This window comes from Musa acuminata, chromosome BXJ3-4 (assembly GCF_036884655.1).
Source record: "Musa acuminata AAA Group cultivar baxijiao chromosome BXJ3-4, Cavendish_Baxijiao_AAA, whole genome shotgun sequence".
NCBI lineage: Eukaryota > Viridiplantae > Streptophyta > Magnoliopsida > Zingiberales > Musaceae > Musa > Musa acuminata.
Window position 1 is genome coordinate 10,061,694 of NC_088352.1, and position 20,194 is coordinate 10,081,887.

Below are 20,194 nucleotides of genomic sequence, written 5' to 3' on the forward strand. Positions count from 1 at the left end.
AAGAAACAGATCGACAGTTCGAACAGTCTTCTCTTTCTCTCCATTTTTGAACCCTGCCATCGCCCGTCCGTGTCTTACCTGAACCGACCTGAGTCGTGTCTGGATAATTAGTGGGGCGCGCGTGATCAATATTTTCTATAATTTTTTATGGATCCAAAGAGAAGGTGACGCGTGGAGGTGAGGGCGGCTGGCCGCGTCAGACGTCCGATCACCGGTCATACTTATCTTACTTACCGGCTACCCCCTGTCGCCTCCGGCCTCCTCCTATATATGATCGCACCCACCCATCACTTCCCCCGACTGCCCTTGTTGGTCTCACTCTTCTCGTTGCTCCATTCCTCTCATCTACAACACCACAAGTACATAGAAGAGGCGATCAAGAACATGCCTCTGTGGATGAACATGGTGACGGCAGCTGCAGCGACTTCGGTGGTGGCCGGGCGGAGTAAGGAGATGGCCCGAGTCACGGGGCCGTGGAGAGCGGAGGAGGACGAGGCGCTGTTGCGTCTGGTGGAGCGGCATGGTCCGAGGAACTGGTCGCTGATCAGCCGGTCCATCCCCGGGCGGTCGGGCAAGTCGTGCCGCCTCCGGTGGTGCAACCAGCTGTCGCCCCGGGTGGAGCACCGCCCCTTCACTGCCGAGGAGGACGAGGCCATCGTCCGCGCCCACCGCCGCTTGGGCAACAAGTGGGCCACCATCGCCCGCCTCCTCTCCGGCCGCACCGACAACGCCATCAAGAACCACTGGTACTCCACCCTCAAGCGCAAGTCCTCGCCGCCGCCGGTCGACGACGCCGAGGGGTTTGCCATGGCAGTGGATCTCAAGGACGCGCCGGCGGAAAGGCCGTTCAAGAGGGCGAGCTGCGTCGGGGCGGCGTACACGTCTGCGGACTTGGTGATCTGCCTGAGATCCGGGAGCCCGTCCATGTCGGATGTGAGAGACTGCAGCCATCCGGCTGTGTGTCTCGTTAACCGTCCGGTTCTGAGGACCGGTGGAGTTGCTGCTTCTCCTCCACCCTTGGCCTCTTCCGCTGCCAACGCGGTCGATCCCTCGACGTCCTTGACGCTGTCACTTCCCGGATCGGATCACGTGGGCACATTCAACCGCCACCAGGGCAGGAGCAGCAGCCACAACCACAGCCAGCATGAAACGACCGCCTCTGGCCACAGCACGCGGCATCTGCCGTTCCGACTCAGCGGCGAGCAGTTCGCGGTAATGCACGAGATGATCCGCAGCGAGGTGAGAAGTTACTTGTCAGGGCCGGACCACAGCAACGTCATGCGAACGCAGCCGCCGCCCGAGACGGCCATCCGTGGCGCCGCCATCAAAGGTGTTGGCTTTCGACCTGTACAGTGAAAGACAACATGTGAGATGAGAAAAACGAAAAGATAATCTTTATCTCTTATTCTGAGCACGACGAACAGTGTTCCTTCGCAGCGAACCGATGCGGCCGGTGACAGCTGATCGATATAACCCTTGTATGCCTCATGTCATTGTTCAACACACAGGAAGACGAGGTGGACTTAGCGAGGCAACTCAATGGAGTTGGAACCTCAAGAGTGAAGGCCGGTAGGAATAGCAATGGCTATCACCAGCCAACGAAGCAGCAGCAGCGATGGGAGAAAGCATAAACAGAAGAAGAAAAGAGGCCAAACACTGATAAAAGGCATCACCGAAGGAAGTTGTTGAAGAAATCTGATTCCATGCGAAGATGGATGCCAATCTGTCTATGGCGCAGCAGGGAGAAGAGCTTCTGGAGGGCTTCAAGGAGGGAGTCGATTTAATTGTGAGTGTGGAGGTCTAGCAAGAATGTGGGTCAGTATTGGCTCCTGTGAGTGACAAGTCTGTGTTAAAGCCAGATCTGATGCAAGACCAAAGGGGACTAGGGTTCACCGGGTACCGTGTTCCGAAAGGAGAGAGATTACCTCTGAATTGGATCCAGCTTCGCGTGCTTACCTAAGGAGGAGCAACAGAACACACCAGACTCGGAATGATAAGCACCGACACAAGGAAAACTTAGAATGCCTTAACCTGCAAGCCTGACAGCAAAAAGCAGACAAAGAGTGTTCAATATCAGAAATAGTTATATCGTAACAAACAATCTAAGATGAACAAGAAAAGGTAGAAGTGACTGACTGACCTGATAAGCAAGTCTAAGAGTCATCATTCTTCCTGATAGAGAAAAGTGTAATAGACATAATGGTGCACAAAGTGTGGCAATTAACATCTACAAGTCCAATTACATGACCAGTTGAATGCAACATAGTTTCGCACGTCATTTCTAATCGGTTTAAAACATCTCATGACCCGGTACTGATGGTCACCATCTCATTTGTACCATTGTCAAATTAAAGCTACAATTTTTTCCTGCAAAACTCCGAGCAACATAAACTAAGACATACAACAAAACTAGGCCATAAAAGAGATGCATGGAAATAACACTGAGAACAGATGACTTCTATTTGGTATCAGATTCATCCATTCCTGCGGAGCCATCATATGTCGAAAGAAAGAAGACACTCTGGTTTTTCTGCAAAAACCTGCACATGAAGTTTTGTCGTGTCAGGTCTGGGATTCTAACTGTTATATTTTACAGGACTCAAATTTTGCTATTCATAACGGAAAAACAGTAGAATGCCAAGAGAAAAACAAGTAATCTGCTGAAGAAGAAATGTATTAGAAGGTTAGACTTAAAAAAGCACAAAAAAGAAAGACATGCATCACCTATAAAAGATAATCAAATCCACACACACATGATAAGTAAATCCATTTGCAGCAACATATGTGATGAAAAAATGTCTTTCTCACGGTGGACAACAACAAATAGGGGACAGGTCATGGCATACACGAAATCTAACAACTTGGAGCCGAAAGCATACCCAAAGCATCACAAACAGATGACATATCAAAAATCAACATATTTGCTACAAAATAGTGGCAAGTAATGAAGTTATATGTGTGAATTGCCCAGCAACCAATGATATTTATAAACATAATGTGTCTCGAAACCTAAAGAGCAGAACTCTATCGATGACTAAGCATTTAGGGTAAATTAGTTTAGTCAATAATGAAACATAAAGCACCATAAATTAGAATAGGGAGTTGATTCCTACACTTTTCCTAGTTGTACCTACATTTTTATCAGTTTTCCTAGTTGTACCTACATTTTTATCATGTCTCTTCACGGACATTGGAACTATACAGAGAAGACTAATTTGGCCCTTGAACATGGATCACACACAATGTTTTGGTAGTTTAAAATAAGACAGGTAATTCACATATATTTAGTTGTTTTTTTCTACTATATCAAAGAAAATGTCAAGAACTTACAAGAAAATTAGACAAGCCAGCCTAAACACCTCCGAAAAGTCAGATAAATAGTTACAAATGAATTGTTAATCCTAAGTTGCTGATTTTCTGCAACTTGAAATTACTGATTGCACTAAACCACAGTCACATTGGAGATGGCAGTGGAGAAACAACAGGTTGCATGCATTTGCATGAACGAATTGAAAAGCTTAGGAAGTATAAAGTAACTTACTATAAAACATAATGTGAAAAACATAACTAAAAAGATATCAAGGCCTTCTTTACATGGTATCAAAACAAGCATACTCAAAATCATAAGTAGAAACAATAAAAAAAGTCTTAAAAAGTCATACTTGAGAAAGTCCAACAGTTTCTGCTGTAATTTCACAAGTGCTTCCTCCTCCATGTTGACATAGGCAAGTAATTCAGGCAACTTGACTGCAGAATAAAAAAACAAAGTCACTGAATCAATATATATGATAACATGGTTTAAATTCAACAGCAACAAAACACAACAAACCTTTATCAGGCAGACAGACCATAATACTTTTTCATATTACACATATTGAAGGCCATGCATATGACAACCAAAGTGCTTACCAAGGATACAGAATATTCCTTAAGAGAAATTTCCTCTAAAACAATATTCTAAAAAATATAAAGGATATTTTTTATGCTTTAACGAATAAGATTGTTTCTTAAACATAGATAAGAGGTGTAAATACCATCATTATTCAACCATCAATGTTATTAAAAGATAAGGGCAAAAAACAAGAGAAAAGAAACCAATTTGTCAACCTGTCGATCTATAAGATAACAGAGCAAGAAAAACAAGATAATTATAGAGGCTTGTGGGTTACACTATGAAGGCCATCTATTATGTCACAATTTGTCCAACAGAAACATTGAAATCTAGTAGATTAAGCATAATGCCTCAGCATAGAAATCAAGTGAATGGCATATAAGCAAATCAATCAAATCATAAGCAGTATCAACTTAAATAAAGAAATTTCTACCGGATAAGAAACAGTGAACACAAAATACAGACAATGTGAGATAGGCCTGTCAGTATAGTTTCGAACTGGAGGAAACACAACAAATGATGTATACAGTGCATACCAAAAAGACGTAACAGATGTTCAGCTCCATACACTGTTGAGGGAGACACATCATCACGAACTGCTTCATGATATTGTTGCCGCTCTTTTTTGTACAAAAGCATTGCTGGTAATGCTTTGTCAAAATAGCAACGCAACCCTTTCAAAATCTCGCCAACCGACTCAGCGATCCTTGAACAGTTTTAAAGTCGTTCATATACCCCCAAGCAGCAATAAAACTACGTTAATGTTATTGAAAACAGTATAAAAGTTTAAGGTCATTATAATAATGTAGAACATATGACCACAAAGCCCTTTTAAAGAAAGAATGACACAACACAGACTACAAGGTATAACAAAGGAATATAACACAGATAACCAAAACAAGAGAAATGTGCTAGGGGTTTTCAACACTACAAGGACAAAAGCATGCATACAAGAAAATAAGCTAATATAGTTTGCAAAGTTTACAAGTATGCATCTCAATGTTGGACATTATCGTATGAAATCAACATCTTGGAGAGATTCAAACCAACTGGATCAGGTTGTAGCACAGGTTTGCACGATCATAGATTTGGCAAGAGGCATCCAAGTTCAAGAGGATTTAATGTACCTTTTAACTTCGATAATGTCAGTTTACAATTCAAACCAGATTATCATATTGGGCTAGGATGGGTTGATCCAGCAAACCACAGACAAATATTCATACAGTGCCAAAGTTAAAGTTCGGATTATGCCACCACAATTGGCTAGCTTAGCAGAAAATCCATGTGGAATAACCTGACAAGTTCAGAACCAACCCCAACCCCAAACAAAAGACTTCATCGTATGCTGCATCAAAAATTATCTTGACTAAATTAATGCATCAACTGAACAGAGTGATAACTAATCACCACAATAGTACAAACCAGATCAGTAACGGAATAAAGAAGAAGTTCTCAAACCATCCTACCCAGGTGTTGAAGATTCCGTGTAAGGATTAGATTTGGATTGAATAAAATCAAGTGAACTGACTAATTTCCCTTCTTTTTAAAGAATAAGCTACAAGGCCTTCAACTACTAGGATAGGCAACATAACATCCTTCCCTTCTCTTCCCTCTTTTCCCTTCACTTGCCATTCACACTCAAAATCTGACACAAAAAAGCTCATTACCACCAGCAATCATCTGCCCACTAGAAAGGAAGGAGATTTGATCCATCAATGTGTTATCACTGGGCACTCTGGAGCTTGCCTAGGTGCCTCGGGCATTTTGGAACATTGGCATCTGTTAGCACCTAATGCCTTTAACAAAACTGATTTATTAACACTAACATAAAAAATTATAGAATGATGAATGTTAATAATCATAGTACATAAATTCCCTTTATGAACTTGATTTTCATCTACATTGGTATCCGAGGAAACCTGAAGCAATTATTCATAGAGTGAAGATCCTTAATGAGGGAAAAAATGTTCCTTAACGGGGAACAGCATGAATTCCTCAACTCATCAACTCAAAGAAAGGAACACGTGATATCAATTATTAGTCGAGAAAGAACCACCACTAAGAAGAAGCAAACCAGTGCAAATATAAAAGGAAATTAGCAAAGATGAAAATTGAGCATAAGTAGACATATGCATTGTTCCATCTTAAACTTACATCCCATCCTTCTTTGTCCGGTAATCAAGGTACTTTTTTAGGATGTCATCAACATTTGGAGAACGTGGAAGCTTGACTAACTGCAAAGGAAACACTATAAGGCTAAGTGACTTCTATCATTGTAGATGATAGTGTGCATAAAACCTTAGAAATAAGAGAACAAATAAAATGATGTTATGTAGCAAAACAAAAACCAAATAGAAGATAGTAAAGAACATGAAAAAAACAAGAAATCCACATGATATTGGTGTGTGTGTGTGTACCCATAAAACATGCCAATAAATATTCCTTATTATAAAAATGTGAAGTTCTAAACTAGTGCAGACACAGATTTGTTTCTGGGTCTCATTTCACATTTCCATCTTTCAAAGCATTTACGATAAAATTTTCGACCAAGATTGACATTGCTGGCACTAGTCTCTTTGCAAATTAGGTTTTGAGTCTTTTGACAAGCAAGCAAGTAGAGCATTATATTTTATATGTACTCATCCTGTTAAAGGTTTCATCATCAATGCAGAAGAACCTCATACAACTTCCAACATGATAGCAATGCATGTGCCTTCACTTCAACACTTTGCAAAGTATTTCAATAAAATCCACTTTTAATCTATTAATCATTATAAATCCGAAAACATAAGTGTGATAGAATGCATAACCATTTATGGTCAAGTAAATGACAAAAAACTTAGCATTAGAAATTAGACAGCATAAGGAATGTAGTTACCTTACCCAGCTGGGTAACAAATTCCCAATCATCAACCAGCTGCTTCTTAAGAGTCAAAGGAAATTGTAATTTTACAAGATTCTCTGATGTTCTCTTGTCATCCTAAAAAATAGACAAAGATGCATCACACAACTCAATGTTAATAAAAAATAAAATAAATCAGAAAATAAAAAGGTGAACAATATGAGTCTTTCTAGGATTCTCAAGTCCATGTTATGAAAAATGTGTGTTACTTCTAAAACTATAGAATTGGACAACTAGGTGAGTTTCCAATGTGCTGCAAGAGAAGTCACACATATAGATATGCTGAGCTAAAGGGAATCAAGTCATCAATTAACCTTTTTTAAGGACTTGAAGAAGTAGCAAACTTCTATCATATAATTATTTCAATAGAATTTCAAGGTTAGAAAGGAGAATAAATGGTGTAGAAGCAAATATAGATAGTCGGCTTATAAGGAGGAAAAGCAGTTCATATGCAGATCAAGAAAGCACACCTCAACACCAGACTGAGCCTTCCGCTTCTTGCCCTTTGACACTGGATTTGAAGATAAATGTATATGTCAGATCACATAAATGACAAGGTTTTTCCTAAAAGGATGATAACATATGAAAAAAATTCAACCCATACTGAAGAGATACAGTGCCTATCAACCAATAGCATGGGGTAATGTGCATTGTGCTAAAAGATTTGGGAGTAACATTTGGTACTGCTGTTGACATTTGGACTAACAATAATTATTTTGTCTCTAATCAGTACACAAAAGAGCATGATTCAAATTTAATCAGTTTTGAGTCTCAAGAAACTGTGTTAGGCTGATTACAACCTTGCTGTTCTGAATGAAATATGTTAAGTGGCATTTGGTTCATCAGATATGAAGATTGCAGTGAGAATGGGAATGGCTAATTTTCATTTCTGGAGTTTGGTTGCGAGGAACAGGATTTGAATTCCTATGCAAAGTCCCACCTGCAGGGATTTGAAATCCTACATATCGAAATGAGATATGCATTCCCGCTTCCAAAGATTTAACCAAAATAATTGAAATTAATACATAAAAACAAAATAATAATATTTAAAATTATATAACATAATGCATGATAAATTAATAATATATAACGATAATATAAAATTAAGAAAAAGACTTCAGTGAACATAAAACTAAAAGAACAGCAATAAAATAATATAATCATCAAATTGTCTCAAAATATAATATCTAATGAAATAAATAAAACATGAGATAATATGACATGAATAAAAATATAAAAGGATATATAATAAAATAATCTTAAAACAAAAGATGATTACAGTTCATAGTTAGTTATTGCAAACCATACAAAAAAGGAAGGATTGTTGTTCCAAGAGTAGTTCTTATGTTAATAATTCAAATGAGTTGAAGGATTTGGCCAACCCATTCCAATTCTAGCTGAATCTAAATCCAATACCCGAACATGAACCAAAACCGCTAAATCATACATAAAAACTCACATAGATAGAGCTCAAAAGAAATACAAAGCACCAGAATAAGAGCACGCTGACTAAGCAAGTGCGTAGGATCACCTTCCTTGTGTGAAAATTTAAGAACATTTCAATCAAACAGCATAGATTAACCTAAGTAAACAAGTGAAAATTTTTTAATTGCTTCCTGACTACATTGCCTTTTGTGTCCTAATTTCTCACAGCCTTGTGCACAGTCAGCAAATTTTCATCTTGAACATTGTACTCTTAAGTTAGGTTCTTTAAGATTGAATCATTCATCCTAGAAATCCTGTCTTTGTACATGACGTTTTGATGCATCTTGAACATTGAATTCTTTTTATACCATCTTTCCCAGTTAATGTAAATGCTTCAATGTGGTAATAAATCACCCGAGTATTATCTTCACTATGATTCAAGAAGATAAATAAAATTAGAAACAGATACTTAGCAAATGCACTTTTTTCCCTCACAGCAGTTCTCGCATCAAAGAATTTTCAAGCACTGACTGCAGATGATCCACTGTAGGACCCAAAACACCATAACCAAGTATCTTCTTACTTCCCATAATGTCAGATAGAATTAATTACAATGGTACCTAATTGCTTAGGTGGTTTGTATAAACAAACATTGTTGTGAAAAAGGCAGTATATGTTAGTCAAGAAAACAATTTTGGACATGAAACTAAAGAATAAATTTATAATTAAAACAACTGTCATACCAGTGCTCCTAGGATCCTCTTTATCCAATTTTGAATCTGTCAAACAAGGATTGCCACACTATAACTTTTAGATTGTAAACGAATTACAAAAATCAGCTCATCTAATGTATTCAAACAATATGTAACCATTTAAATGTAATCAACTACATATTTGTTAACAAAAATTAAAGCTCAATTTGTAAGCAATCCAAATCCAATTGAATGATCGGTCGAGGAATAGATTCTGAAGTATAGACAGCTTTACAGGACTCAGCGGAATTTGACCCCAGCTGTCAACATGAAGGCAAACCATATGTGGCTTATTCCCAATCAAACACGGCAACCTTATCAAAAGAATGACCTAGCAATGTTGCGCAGATAGAAGCACATGACTAGGACCTATAAGTAAATTCACACATCTGATTCACGAGTAGAAAGAAGAAGAATTGTTGACACATCTGAGAGAAAAAGCTATCAAATTGTGCATGGTACTTAGTAAATTGTGTTTTGAGAATGTTAAATACTAGAAGAAAACTTTATAATAACTAAGAAGTTTCAACAACTGAAAAAAAGACCACTTCTAAGACATTCATGTCAGTCGACACTCAAATTCTATAAACCAATGAGTTGAACAAATGTCAGACTTATGTACATAGAAATGAATATCCAGCATGTATCTTCGGATAGAAGGCACCAGTAACACCAGCTACCTTGGAATGAATACATGAAAGAATCTAATATTTGGTAGATAAATTTTGCCCAAGTGGACAAAAACATGACTCTGTATGAGCATCAAATTTAGATAATATTAACCTCCAAATCAAAATTCCCAGTAGGTCCCACATAAGAAGCCATTATTTTCTACAAAGTAAGAAAACATAATAATTTGTGACTAAAATTTGTTTTGCCGCTTTCTGTCTCATAAAAATCAATTTCTACAAAGTGTAGCTGTCTGTGCAGCATAAAGGTAAAATTAATTAGAAAATACAAATAATTGAACAGATATTTGGTTCAAGGTCACAAGCATGGTCTAGTTATTGAAAGACCAGAGAGAACTATATCATAAACAAAACCTTTTGGCTTATTTTGTGTTGACCTTCCAGACTTTGGGTTTTTATCGGTGTTCTGGTTCTTTTCTAGCGCCTGCTGCTTACGAATGTTTTCATCAGTCAGCTTCAACAAACGATCAGTCCCAACCCATTCATCCCAACTGTAGAATTGAAGGAATAGAATAAACCCCGAAGTTAGATTATCTCATCTAGGAGTACCAACATATAAACCAACAAGAAAACATGCATCAAGTGCAAGAGAGAGAGAATATATTTTTATGAACAATACAGTTGCACCAAGACATACTTCTTGCTCCAACCCTGCACGATGAAAAGCAAGAGTTAAAAAAAAAGGGAAAACAATAAATTTTTAGTCCAATAAGAATCTGCTAAAATTTAAACATGCAGACAAAGGGTACAAATGGTCGTCAATAAACATTGCAAGAAGATGTAAAAATAAAAGTTAAACAGAAGATATCGTGTTTGTCAACTAATTTCAAAGAGCTCATAGTTTCCACTCACAAGATAATGGACAAAATATCTCCATTCATCCTTTCGCAATTCAGCTTTTTGAACCTTGAGAAAGATTGAAACCAGCAAATTTAGCAGGCACGAAAGCAATGATTTTAAACAAGGAAAAAGCAAGCACTTCATTCTCTATTTAATAGAAAACCAGAGGCCAAAATGGAAAGTTTGCCTTTTTTTTCTAATAGAGTTCAAGTTGCCTGTTAAGGGAATGGCATTGTACCTCTAAACAATAGTCCAAGGGGGTTATTTCCCCAGTTGTCACCTAGGGGTTCCTCTGTGACAAGATGCCTAATGGTTTCAGTTTTAAATATGTTTCCTCTTATGATTATATGTGGAGGGCATGGCACAGTTAGATCAAGCCATGGGACAAGGAAAACCATATCAGCAATCTAATAATGGCATAAAACACAAAGTAAATAAATATTTCCAAAGACCTTAGTCACCTTACAACATTGCATTATGACTCCAAGAGTCCATGTTAACGTGGCATATAAAAATATCAAATTCAGCACTTAGTAGAGTCACTAAGTGCCAAGAATGCCATGTAAGCTGTCACATCACCTAAATCAATGTCCCTGCATTGGTGGTGCAATAAATATCAGCTGCTGAAAATCGCCTATGGCAAATCAACATAACTAATGGTCTAATGTAGCTTAGCATAGGAATAACAGTGAACAAGAATGCGGACTTGTTGCTAATCTGATTAAAGTTCAAGGACTATTGCTGCCATTACACCAGGTTACAAATATGGACCTAGCATGTAGCAATATGTTAAGATTCCTTAATTATAGGAATCCTTAATTTTAGGGATTTGATATTAATCTTTATTTTTCCTATTTAGTTTTTCTGAGTTATCGTAGGAGTTTGCTAGGATTTCTTTGATATAACAAATTAGGAATTGTTATTTTTATTTTTTTAAGACTCCTAGTCCTAGTTGACTAGGGATTAAATAACTTTATAAATATGTAATGTCTTTCACTATTCTTCTCAAGCAATCAAATACAACTCAAAGCCTTTGGTTAACTTGGAGGTTAATTCCCTCGAAACGATCAAAAGGAGGTTGATCCTCTCGAAGCGATCAAATCCCTATCTCTTTTCTTAGATAAAACCATAGGGTTTTATTATCTGGTATCAGAGCGACGTTCCTCGACGGTGTGTCCTTGGCGTTCCCTTGGCAGTGTGTCCTCGGTGATGTGTCATCGACAATCCCTCAATCTCCTCTCTGACATTGCCACATGTCCTGACGCTCACGCGGCCAACAGCAACTTCACCTTTAAGGCCAAGTAAGCAGTGCTCATTCCCTTGACCCAAAATCAAAAACAAAACTTAGGAATTACAGATCTACAATCATACGCAATGACTACTAACAATTCTATGAAAGCCCAATTTAAAGCCTTGGAAGCAAAAATTGAGAGCAGGTTGCAAGAAATTCTTAATGATTTCAAAAAGAGTTTGCTTGAGAGTTTAAACAAAATTCAACAAGATGGAAGTTTGACTTCTACAAGTAAACAACTTGACCGATCTGATAACATAGGAATAGGCTACCAAGAGCACGATAATGGCTACCTTGCATGAAAGTAGAATTTCCTAGATGGAAAGATGGAAATCTGACCAGTTGGATTTCTAGAACAGAGAAATTTTTCGCTTTCATAGGACCCTGAAAGGTTCTAAAGTGGAAATAGTTTCAATCCAACTAGATGGGGATGTTATTTAATGGTATGATTAGTATGAAACTTGTCATGGAACCCTCGTAGGAGCAGTTTTAAAAAAGGACTTCTTGTTCATTTTGGGCCATCCGAATATGAAAATGTTGAAAGGCAGCTTGTCAAGATTCGCCAAACTTCTACTGTGTTAGAATATCAAAGTTGGTTTGAACAACTACCAAATCGGGCTAAAGACTGGTTTGAAAGACAATTGGTGGGAACATTCATTGAATGTCTTAATTTAGACATTCGTTGTGAAGTTAAGGCTCGCCAACCTCGCACTATGACAGCTGTAATTTCTTTTGCATGAAGAAAAAATTAACATGGAAAATCGTCGAACCAAGAGTGTTAATAAACAAGTGACTAGCATGTCAACTACTCAAACCATTCCTAATCGAAATCCTAATACTAGAAGACTGACCCAAGAGGAACTCAAAGAACAAACAACAAAGGATTTGTGCTGGCATTATGATGAAAAGTGTAGGGAACATTGATGCAAACAAGGAAAACTTTTGATGATTGAACCAATTGAGGAGGAACCAGAGATTATTGAACCTGTCACACATACTGTTCATGCATTAGCCGGCTAATCTAATCCTCAAACTATAAAATTTGAAGGGATTTTAAAACGTCAGTCTGTTCTTGTTTTGATTGATACTAGTAGCACCAAAAATTTTATAGAGAGCAAGGTTGCTACGCGATTGACCTATTGCATTGAACGTTGTGATAAATTTGAGATAAAGGTTGCTAATAAGCGAATTTTAACTTGTGATAATAAGTGTTCCAAAGTAAAGCTTGTCATTCTTTTACTAAAATGACTCCTTTTAAAGCGGTTTATGGTCGACATCCTCCCATGATTACAAAATACATGTCTGGTTCTTCTAAGGTTGATCAAGTGGACAAGGAATTACTTGATAAGGATAAGATTATTCAACTTCTAAGAGATAATCTCGTAGTCTCACAAGCTAGAATGAAGCAACAAGCTGATAAGCATCGTAGTGAGAGAGAGTTTGCAGTGGGTGATTGGGTTTTTCTTCGACTTCAGCCATATAAGCAAACTTCTATAAAGGTTTGGTCTTCTATGAAGCTATCTCCTCGATTCTTTGGGCCTTATAAGGTGTTGGAATGCATTGGCCCAATTGTTTATCGCTTGGACTTGCCAACAAACTCTAAGATACATCCAGTTATTAATATTTCTTACCTTAAAAAGAAGATAGGTGAGGATAATGTGGTGTAACACGATTTGCCAGATATTTCTTCTACTGGTGAGGTTCAAATCCTGCCTCAAGTCATACTTGATCGACGTGTCGTGATGTGTCATAAATATCCTGTCACGGAGGTGCTTGTTCAGTGGGCCAACTTACCAATTGAATATGCCACTTGAGAGTCTTACAAAGCATTAGAGGAGAAGTTTCTAGAATTTGTTGCTGCTCAGCCTTGAGGACAAGACTGTTTTGAAGATGCGTGAAATGTTAGGATTCCTTAATTTTAGGGATTTGATATTAATCTTTATTTTTTCTATTTAGTTTTTCTAAGTTATGGTAGAAGTTTGTTAGAATTCCTTTGATGTAGCAAATTAGGAATTGCTATTTATAGTTTTTAGGACTCCTAATCCTAGTTGACTAGAGATTAAATAACTTTATAAATATGTAATGCCTTTGGCTATTCTTCTCAAGCAATCAAATACAACTCAAAGCTTTTGGCTAACTTAGAGATTGATCCCCTCGAAGCGATCAAAATGAGACTGGTCCTCTCGAAGCGATCAAATCCCTATCTCTTTTCTTAGATAAAACCTTAGGGTTTTATCACAATACGATAATGTGACAACTGATTAGCAAAAGACAAATGCTTATCATCATATCAAGAGGTACTTCAAAAAGGAGTATAAAATACATAACAAAGAAGAAATTTGGTAGTAATATGCAAAAAGGAAAGCCTAATATGCAGCAAAACAAAAAGAAATTTTATAAGAAAGAAGAGATGTGTTTACTAACATGGGCAGGCTTGATCAAAATCAGCTAAGTAACATTGATGAACTTCTAACAAGAAGACATTTTGTTAAAATAATAAACCCAATAGAGTCCTACGAGTTAATAATCAAGTACTAACACATAGCAAGTCATGAACCACCTAAATTAGCAATGCAAAGAGAATCCATTCCCCGGTATCTGAGATCTACCTAGGACAGACATGCCTTTGCAAACATAGATAGTTTTGTTCATTTGCTTGTCAGTAAATCAAGAATCCCACTATTATTCATGAGACAAAGAGCTTCACTACACTGGCTATAAGACACAATGCACTAATGGATGCACTCCTGTTAATCATCCTTCACTTGAGCCACTATCTCTTCTTCCCTGGCCATCTCTGAACCTCATTTTGATGATTTACCAACTAGTTTCACATAAATCTCAAATTCCTAATGCTTGTTCAACGTTCTTTAGTTGATGGACTCTAATGACTAGCTTTGGCCTTTTGGGACAGAAAAATAAGTTCCAGGGTAAAGTGTCTTTCATGCTCATTGCTTCAACTTTAATCAATGAGCGTGCTCGAAGAATCCATGTGTTTAGAGATAATAATTCAACTTTTAACTTAGGAGCTGAAATCAGCACAACACCGCTAGAATTGAACGGTTCTGTAAATTAGGATTCATGTCATCTGTATCTTTAGACACTTGTTCATACATACTCTTGAGACACACACAGAAAAAACACTACTCTCGACACTCTCACGACACCCGTTTTCTGGCAAAATCTTGAATAACTACAGCAGATTTCTTGACAAGGGTAAAATCGAATATCGTATGCAGCAACCAAACCGAAGGAACAATCAAATCTCATGCGATGCTAAGGGGATGCAAGAGGATAAAAGGTAAGGAAAAGATCGGGAACCCTAATCTGGGAGGATAGGTCGAGAACCTTGGCTTCGTAGATGAGAGGGCCGTGGTAGGCGAGGACCTTCTCGCCCTCGGCGAAGGCACCGTCGGCGCTAGGATCGGAGGCGTCCGGGGCGGCGGCTGTAGCGGCGTCTCCTCCTCCGCCGTCTCCCTCCGTGGAGGTCTCCTCCTTGACGCCTGCTCCGGAGTTCGCACTCCCCATCACTCACCCACACTCGGAAGTCGGAAGCCCTCCGCCACTTCAAGTGGCAAACATTTCTATTTATTTATTATATATTTACGGCGAATATATATATATATATATATATATATATATATATATATATATATATAGTATTTAATTTTTAACACATAAGAAAATATTCTGGATTATTATTTTAAAAATATAAAAAATGATATTTTTGATTAAAATTTTAAAGAATATTCAAATCAATTTGAACCGGTTTGAAATTTGCAAAACAGAACCAATTTAAGGTCATTTATTCAAACCCAAAGTAGACATCACTTGATATTGACTTTTCAAACCACAAGAAATTGTTCGTTTGAGATAGACCTCACAAGGTTTGACCTTTTAGCAGTTTTCTACATGATCATATACTCCAAAAGATAATTGCAAACGTTAGATGAGATGCTAGTAAAATATACTTGTCACATGTGACAATTTTGTACGACAGCCACACACACACACACACACACCCCATATCACAAAGCACAAATAGGACCGACTGGTCTCGCAATGGTTCTCAAACTTATAATTCCACCGGAAGGAGGAAGTCATAAGATACGGCAGCAGGACTTGCTCAAGGGTCGAGATTGCTGCCGGCCACATCGATGACGAAGCGATATCTCACGTCGTTGCGCTCCAGTCTCTTGAAGGCCTCGTTCGCGTATTCCATCTTCACCACCTCGATCATGGAGGTCACCCCCTTGGCCTCGCAGAACTCCAGCATCTCTCGAGTCTCCTGCATGCTCCCTATGAAGCTCCCGGTGATCGACTTCCTCCCTGCACCAAAAGAATTAAGGAAGCTGTTGGGGCGGTACACATCAACTGGTGGCAGTGGTGGCAGTATGCAGGTTACCCAGCATCACCATGGGGGTGAGGAACTGCAGTGGCTGGTTGATGACGCCCAAGAGGATGAGCTTGCCGTTCAGTTTGAGCAGCGAGAGGTAGGGCTCCAGCGGATGGAACGCCGGTACGGTGTCGATGATGTAGTCGAGGGTGTCGGCGGCGGCGGCCATGCCGGCCTCGTCAGAGCTGACGAGGTAGGAGTCGGCGCCGAGGTGGTCGACAGCCTCGGCGCGTTTCTTGTCGGAGGAGCTGATGACGGTGACGTGGTGGTCCATGGCCTTGGCGAACTTGACCCCCATGTGGCCGACGCCGCCCAGGCCCAGAACTCCGGCCCTCAGCCCGGTCTCCATAAGCCCGAAGTGCTTCATGGGGCTGTAGACCGTCAGCCCTGCACACAGCAGGGGAGCGGCTTGCTCAGGCGCCAAGCCTGGAGGAATCTTCACCAAGAACCTGGAGAACATCCAATGGCAGCACAAACATGAATAGAATCAAATTATATGCATATGATTTTAACGCTTTCAATCATAGGATCCAATATCATATTAACTACCCACTTAGTACCTTAAAAAATTAAAATCATCAAAATCATATACATACCAATTTATTGAACTTCAAAGCGAAATTTGAAGAATAAGTTATAGAATTATATTAACGATTTATGAGTTAACATATCACGTAATCCTTAATTAACTCAAACTTAATGGAAAAAATTTCTTTGTTATATTTAAAAAATATAAAAATTATTTTAAACATGAATAAATCATAAATCTTAACTATTTTTTAAATTTAAATTATATATATATATATTATATTAATAATTTATTATGAATCAATATATCACATATTTAAATGTCTGTTAACTCAATTTGATGAAAGAAACTTATATGCTATACTTTTTAAAATATAAAAATTATTTTATACATGACAAAACCATAAGGGTCATCCATGACCAAAACCAACTAAAATAAACTTTAATCCTTCTAAATATTATTAAATTAATTTTATATAAAAAAATATATTTTTTTTTAATAAAAATGATTGTTTTTATCCCAAAGCATTTCACACTTATATATCAAAATATAAAAGCAATTTTCTCGATGGAAAAGTAAAATCATTAATATATAAATTCATATATATCCATGGTTAGAGATACGTCCAGAGTAATATTTGGACACTATATATATATATATATATATATATATATATATATATATATATATATATATATATAAACATCGGGGATAGGATTTTATTTTATTTTATTTTGAATGGATGAAGAAGAATCGGTACTATCTTTTGATAGGTCACGCATCAAACTATTGCCTATCTTTTCTCACCAATCTTATATGTACGTACACGAAAAAGCATCTATTATCGTCTGAGCTGTCTATTATTAGTGGTTGGCTTCATTCATTTGTTGACGTGAACTAACCGTGAGAGGACAGTAGGAAGGGAAGAGATGTAGTAGTTTACTGACTTCTGATCCACCACCATGGCGGAGGCGAAGCCGCCCTGGGTGGGCTGGCCGTCGGTGTACACGTCGTTGTAGGACCAGATCTTCCTGCTGCAGTACTGCTCGGTGTCGGCCTTGCACGGCGCGCACTCGCGGCAGCAGCCGACGATCACGCCGGCCCCAACTGTGTCGGCCACCTCGAACTTGCTCACCTCCGCCCCCACCTCCACCACCTCCCCCACCACCTCATGCCTTCACAGAAATCATCCGCCAACTCAATATACATATAACAAAGACATGGAGAGAAAAAGATGATGTGTAGGTATAGACGATGGATATACCCAGGAACCATGGGATACTTGGACATGCCGAGGTCATTCTTGGTCTGGTGGAGATCAGTGTGGCAGACACCACAGAAGAGCACCTTGATCACCACATCTTCTGGTCCAGTCTTCCTGGTTTTGATCACCACAGTTACAGTAAACAAGACGTGGTTCCCACAGTATCAGCAAGTTTAGGGTGTATTAACAAACCTTAAGGTGTAGCTGTAGGGAGATAAGATCCCACTGGAATCTCTTGCAGCCCATCCGGTGACCGTCTTCTCCGTCTCGAGGCTGCCCATGTTCCCTAGGTGGAAGAAGAAGTGAAGTTCTATGGTGGTGGAGTAAGCTTTAAGAAAACACCAGGCCTGAAACCTATGGCGCTGGGTAACCGTGGACTGTACATCAAGGCAATGAATGGTGTGAGGGGGTGGTTTAAATGAGGTGGGGGAAAGAGATGGACGATGGAGTTAGTGGAATGCGGTAGGTGGAAGTGATGAGAAGGGCTCAGATTCATGCAAGTGGAGCACCAAGATCCTCCACCAGGTTGGTTTCTAGGACGGAGGTGTTGCCCCACTGAAACAAAGCCAGGATCATCTTAAAGACATACACATGCCTGTAGCAAAGAAGATAAGCAGTAAACTCATAATTGTGGACATCCCCATTATATGGAAAGAACCTTCATTGATCAATTATATTCCATAAAATAGAAACAAATTTTACATAATCTTTTAATATTATGAGTGGAGTCTCTAAATGACTTTTGCCATCAGATCACTTATGACATCTTCTGTAGATGAGTACACACTAGTACTATTATAATTAAATCAAGGATCTCTACATCATCTTGACCCAAGCAGAAATTTTGAGTTCAATTAACTTTCAAATTCTTATTCTGCATAATCACATCCCAGTAAGACAAACAAGCATGTATTCTTTCTAGAAATTGACCTATTTTTTTTCTTTTTGTTATTTTGTAACCATGTTTCATGAATTTACTATTCAGTTTAATTTTAGGGAAATCTCTAGATTAGATTTATCCTAAGCCTCAAATTTATTTCTTTATGGTGTATATAATGATTCATATGATATAAATTTTGCCACTGTGAAGAGGTCAATCTTCCCAGTCATTCTTAATCAAATTTCTAATGAAACGAGCAAAAACAATGAGATACTGCAGCAAATTTTAATATAATATACAAAAGAAATGCTAACTGGTAGTACAAACATACCACATTGCTCAGAAAGAAGTGATATCAAAACCATTGTATATTTTCTTACCTTATTCTCCAAGAAATAAACAAGAATGCTTCCCTGTGATTCAATGGTGTTTATATCATCCAAAGCACACAACAAATGGAAGAAGAGCGATTCATTTGTTTCGTGTTATTTTCCTTTTTACTGATTCATCTGTTTCCATCTATAGTGTCATTTCTCTATGGAGACTCATTTGTTTCCATCTTGGGTGTCATTTTCCATCTAATAGTTCATTCGTCAACAAGTAAAGAGATGTATCATATCATCCTTAAGTCTTTAATAGTACAACTTGAGGAGAAGAGGGTTACCTTGATCTCCGCAATAGGCAATCTTAATATATCTTCTGCATCCATCCGTCCTCAATCCTTGTTATAACAACTAGCAAATGAGCCTGGAATATATACAGAATACGGATTCAGTTGAATTTATTTCTAATAACTAAAATGAACAAGAAAAATCGAGAGAATTCAATTCTCACAATGTTCATGCGAACTATAACAAGGATAAGTTGTCTTACAACAATATGACTCAATTTCTTCTAGAGGTAAGAATTTGTGCACTTCATTTGAAACACTGAAATAAGCTTTATCTCACACAAAACCAAAAGCCGCCATTTCCCTGTGATTTGTTCAGGGTGGAACAACAGACTTCTTCGATACCAAGTCTTTGCTACCGCCTACTTTATTCCTTCCCAACAACTCAACCTTTCTGGCTTCCCCATTTCTTGCCACCACTATTTTCTCTTTCTAAAGTGAAATTGAAATCCAAATCCTTATTAGGTAATTGTCTGCTATTTCCTTTCTCTTAATCAATCTGATATCACGGGATCATTCAGTACCAAGAGCAGAGGAACAAGCTTTAAGAACACTTAGTTGCCCTTGCTTATTCTTGTGCTTAGTCAGCCTCTGCCTTTAGTGCTTAGTGTGCTTTTGATCTTGAAACTGCTTCTTCTCTCGCCCCTAAAAGCAAGCAAAAAGT

General features: G+C 38.3%; 3 protein-coding genes across 7 annotated transcripts; 1 reads left to right on the forward strand and 2 right to left on the reverse strand.

Annotated features, from left to right (window-relative positions):
• The first annotated feature begins 319 nt into the window (after positions 1–319).
• On the forward strand, positions 320–1,955 carry LOC103981312 (transcription factor MYB44-like). Its single transcript, XM_009397996.3, has one exon. It carries the CDS (start codon positions 385–387, stop codon positions 1,354–1,356), a length of 972 nt encoding a protein of 323 aa, XP_009396271.2. The 5' UTR covers positions 320–384; the 3' UTR covers positions 1,357–1,955.
• A 248-nt stretch (positions 1,956–2,203) lies between these two features.
• On the reverse strand, positions 2,204–15,361 carry LOC103981313 (protein MRG1). 4 transcript variants are annotated; one of them, XM_009397998.3, is made up of 11 exons: positions 15,140–15,361; positions 10,513–10,566; positions 10,298–10,311; positions 10,015–10,151; positions 8,963–8,998; positions 7,265–7,305; positions 6,771–6,872; positions 6,047–6,126; positions 4,429–4,598; positions 3,663–3,747; positions 2,204–2,540 (listed from the first exon to the last, which is right to left on the reverse strand). In XM_009397998.3, the coding sequence occupies exons 1-11, from the start codon at positions 15,317–15,319 to the stop codon at positions 2,459–2,461; spliced, it is 981 nt and encodes a 326-aa protein (XP_009396273.2). In that variant the 5' UTR covers positions 15,320–15,361; the 3' UTR covers positions 2,204–2,458. The 4 variants fall into 4 exon arrangements, with proteins under 4 accessions (XP_009396273.2, XP_009396272.2, XP_065005015.1 ...); XM_009397997.3 differs by having other exon boundaries at positions 10,280–10,311; XM_065148943.1 differs by lacking the exon at positions 10,513–10,566.
• Positions 15,362–15,712: 351 nt separating this feature from the next.
• Positions 15,713–18,583, reverse strand: LOC135634559 (cinnamyl alcohol dehydrogenase 2-like). Of its 2 annotated transcripts, none has more exons than XM_065144928.1 (5): positions 18,173–18,583; positions 17,981–18,094; positions 17,664–17,891; positions 16,197–16,636; positions 15,713–16,120 (listed from the first exon to the last, which is right to left on the reverse strand). In XM_065144928.1, exons 1-5 carry the CDS (start codon positions 18,259–18,261, stop codon positions 15,918–15,920), a joined length of 1,074 nt encoding a protein of 357 aa, XP_065001000.1. In that variant the 5' UTR covers positions 18,262–18,583; the 3' UTR covers positions 15,713–15,917. The 2 variants fall into 2 exon arrangements, with proteins under 2 accessions (XP_065001000.1, XP_065001002.1); XM_065144930.1 differs by having other exon boundaries at positions 15,957–16,120; positions 16,207–16,636; positions 18,173–18,569.
• Positions 18,584–20,194: the final 1,611 nt, after the last annotated feature.

Excerpts from the sequence above, each read along its gene's own strand:
- LOC103981312 (XM_009397996.3), top strand. The coding sequence starts at position 385 with ATGCCTCTGTGGATGAACATGGTGACGGCAGCTGCAGCGACTTCGGTG.
- LOC135634559 (XM_065144928.1), bottom strand. The coding sequence starts at position 18,261 with ATGGGCAGCCTCGAGACGGAGAAGACGGTCACCGGATGGGCTGCAAGA. Across the intron at positions 18,095-18,172 it reads CCCTACAGCTACACCTTAAG|GAAGACTGGACCAGAAGATG; the intron begins GTTTGTTAATAC and ends GATCAAAACCAG. Across the intron at positions 17,892-17,980 it reads AAGTATCCCATGGTTCCTGG|GCATGAGGTGGTGGGGGAGG; the intron begins GTATATCCATCG and ends ATTTCTGTGAAG.
- LOC103981313 (XM_009397997.3), bottom strand. The coding sequence starts at position 15,319 with ATGGGGAGTGCGAACTCCGGAGCAGGCGTCAAGGAGGAGACCTCCACG. Across the intron at positions 7,306-8,962 it reads AGAGGATCCTAGGAGCACTG|TGTCAAAGGGCAAGAAGCGG; the intron begins GTATGACAGTTG and ends CTTCAAATCCAG. Across the intron at positions 6,873-7,264 it reads AGGCTCAGTCTGGTGTTGAG|GATGACAAGAGAACATCAGA; the intron begins GTGTGCTTTCTT and ends TCTATTTTTTAG.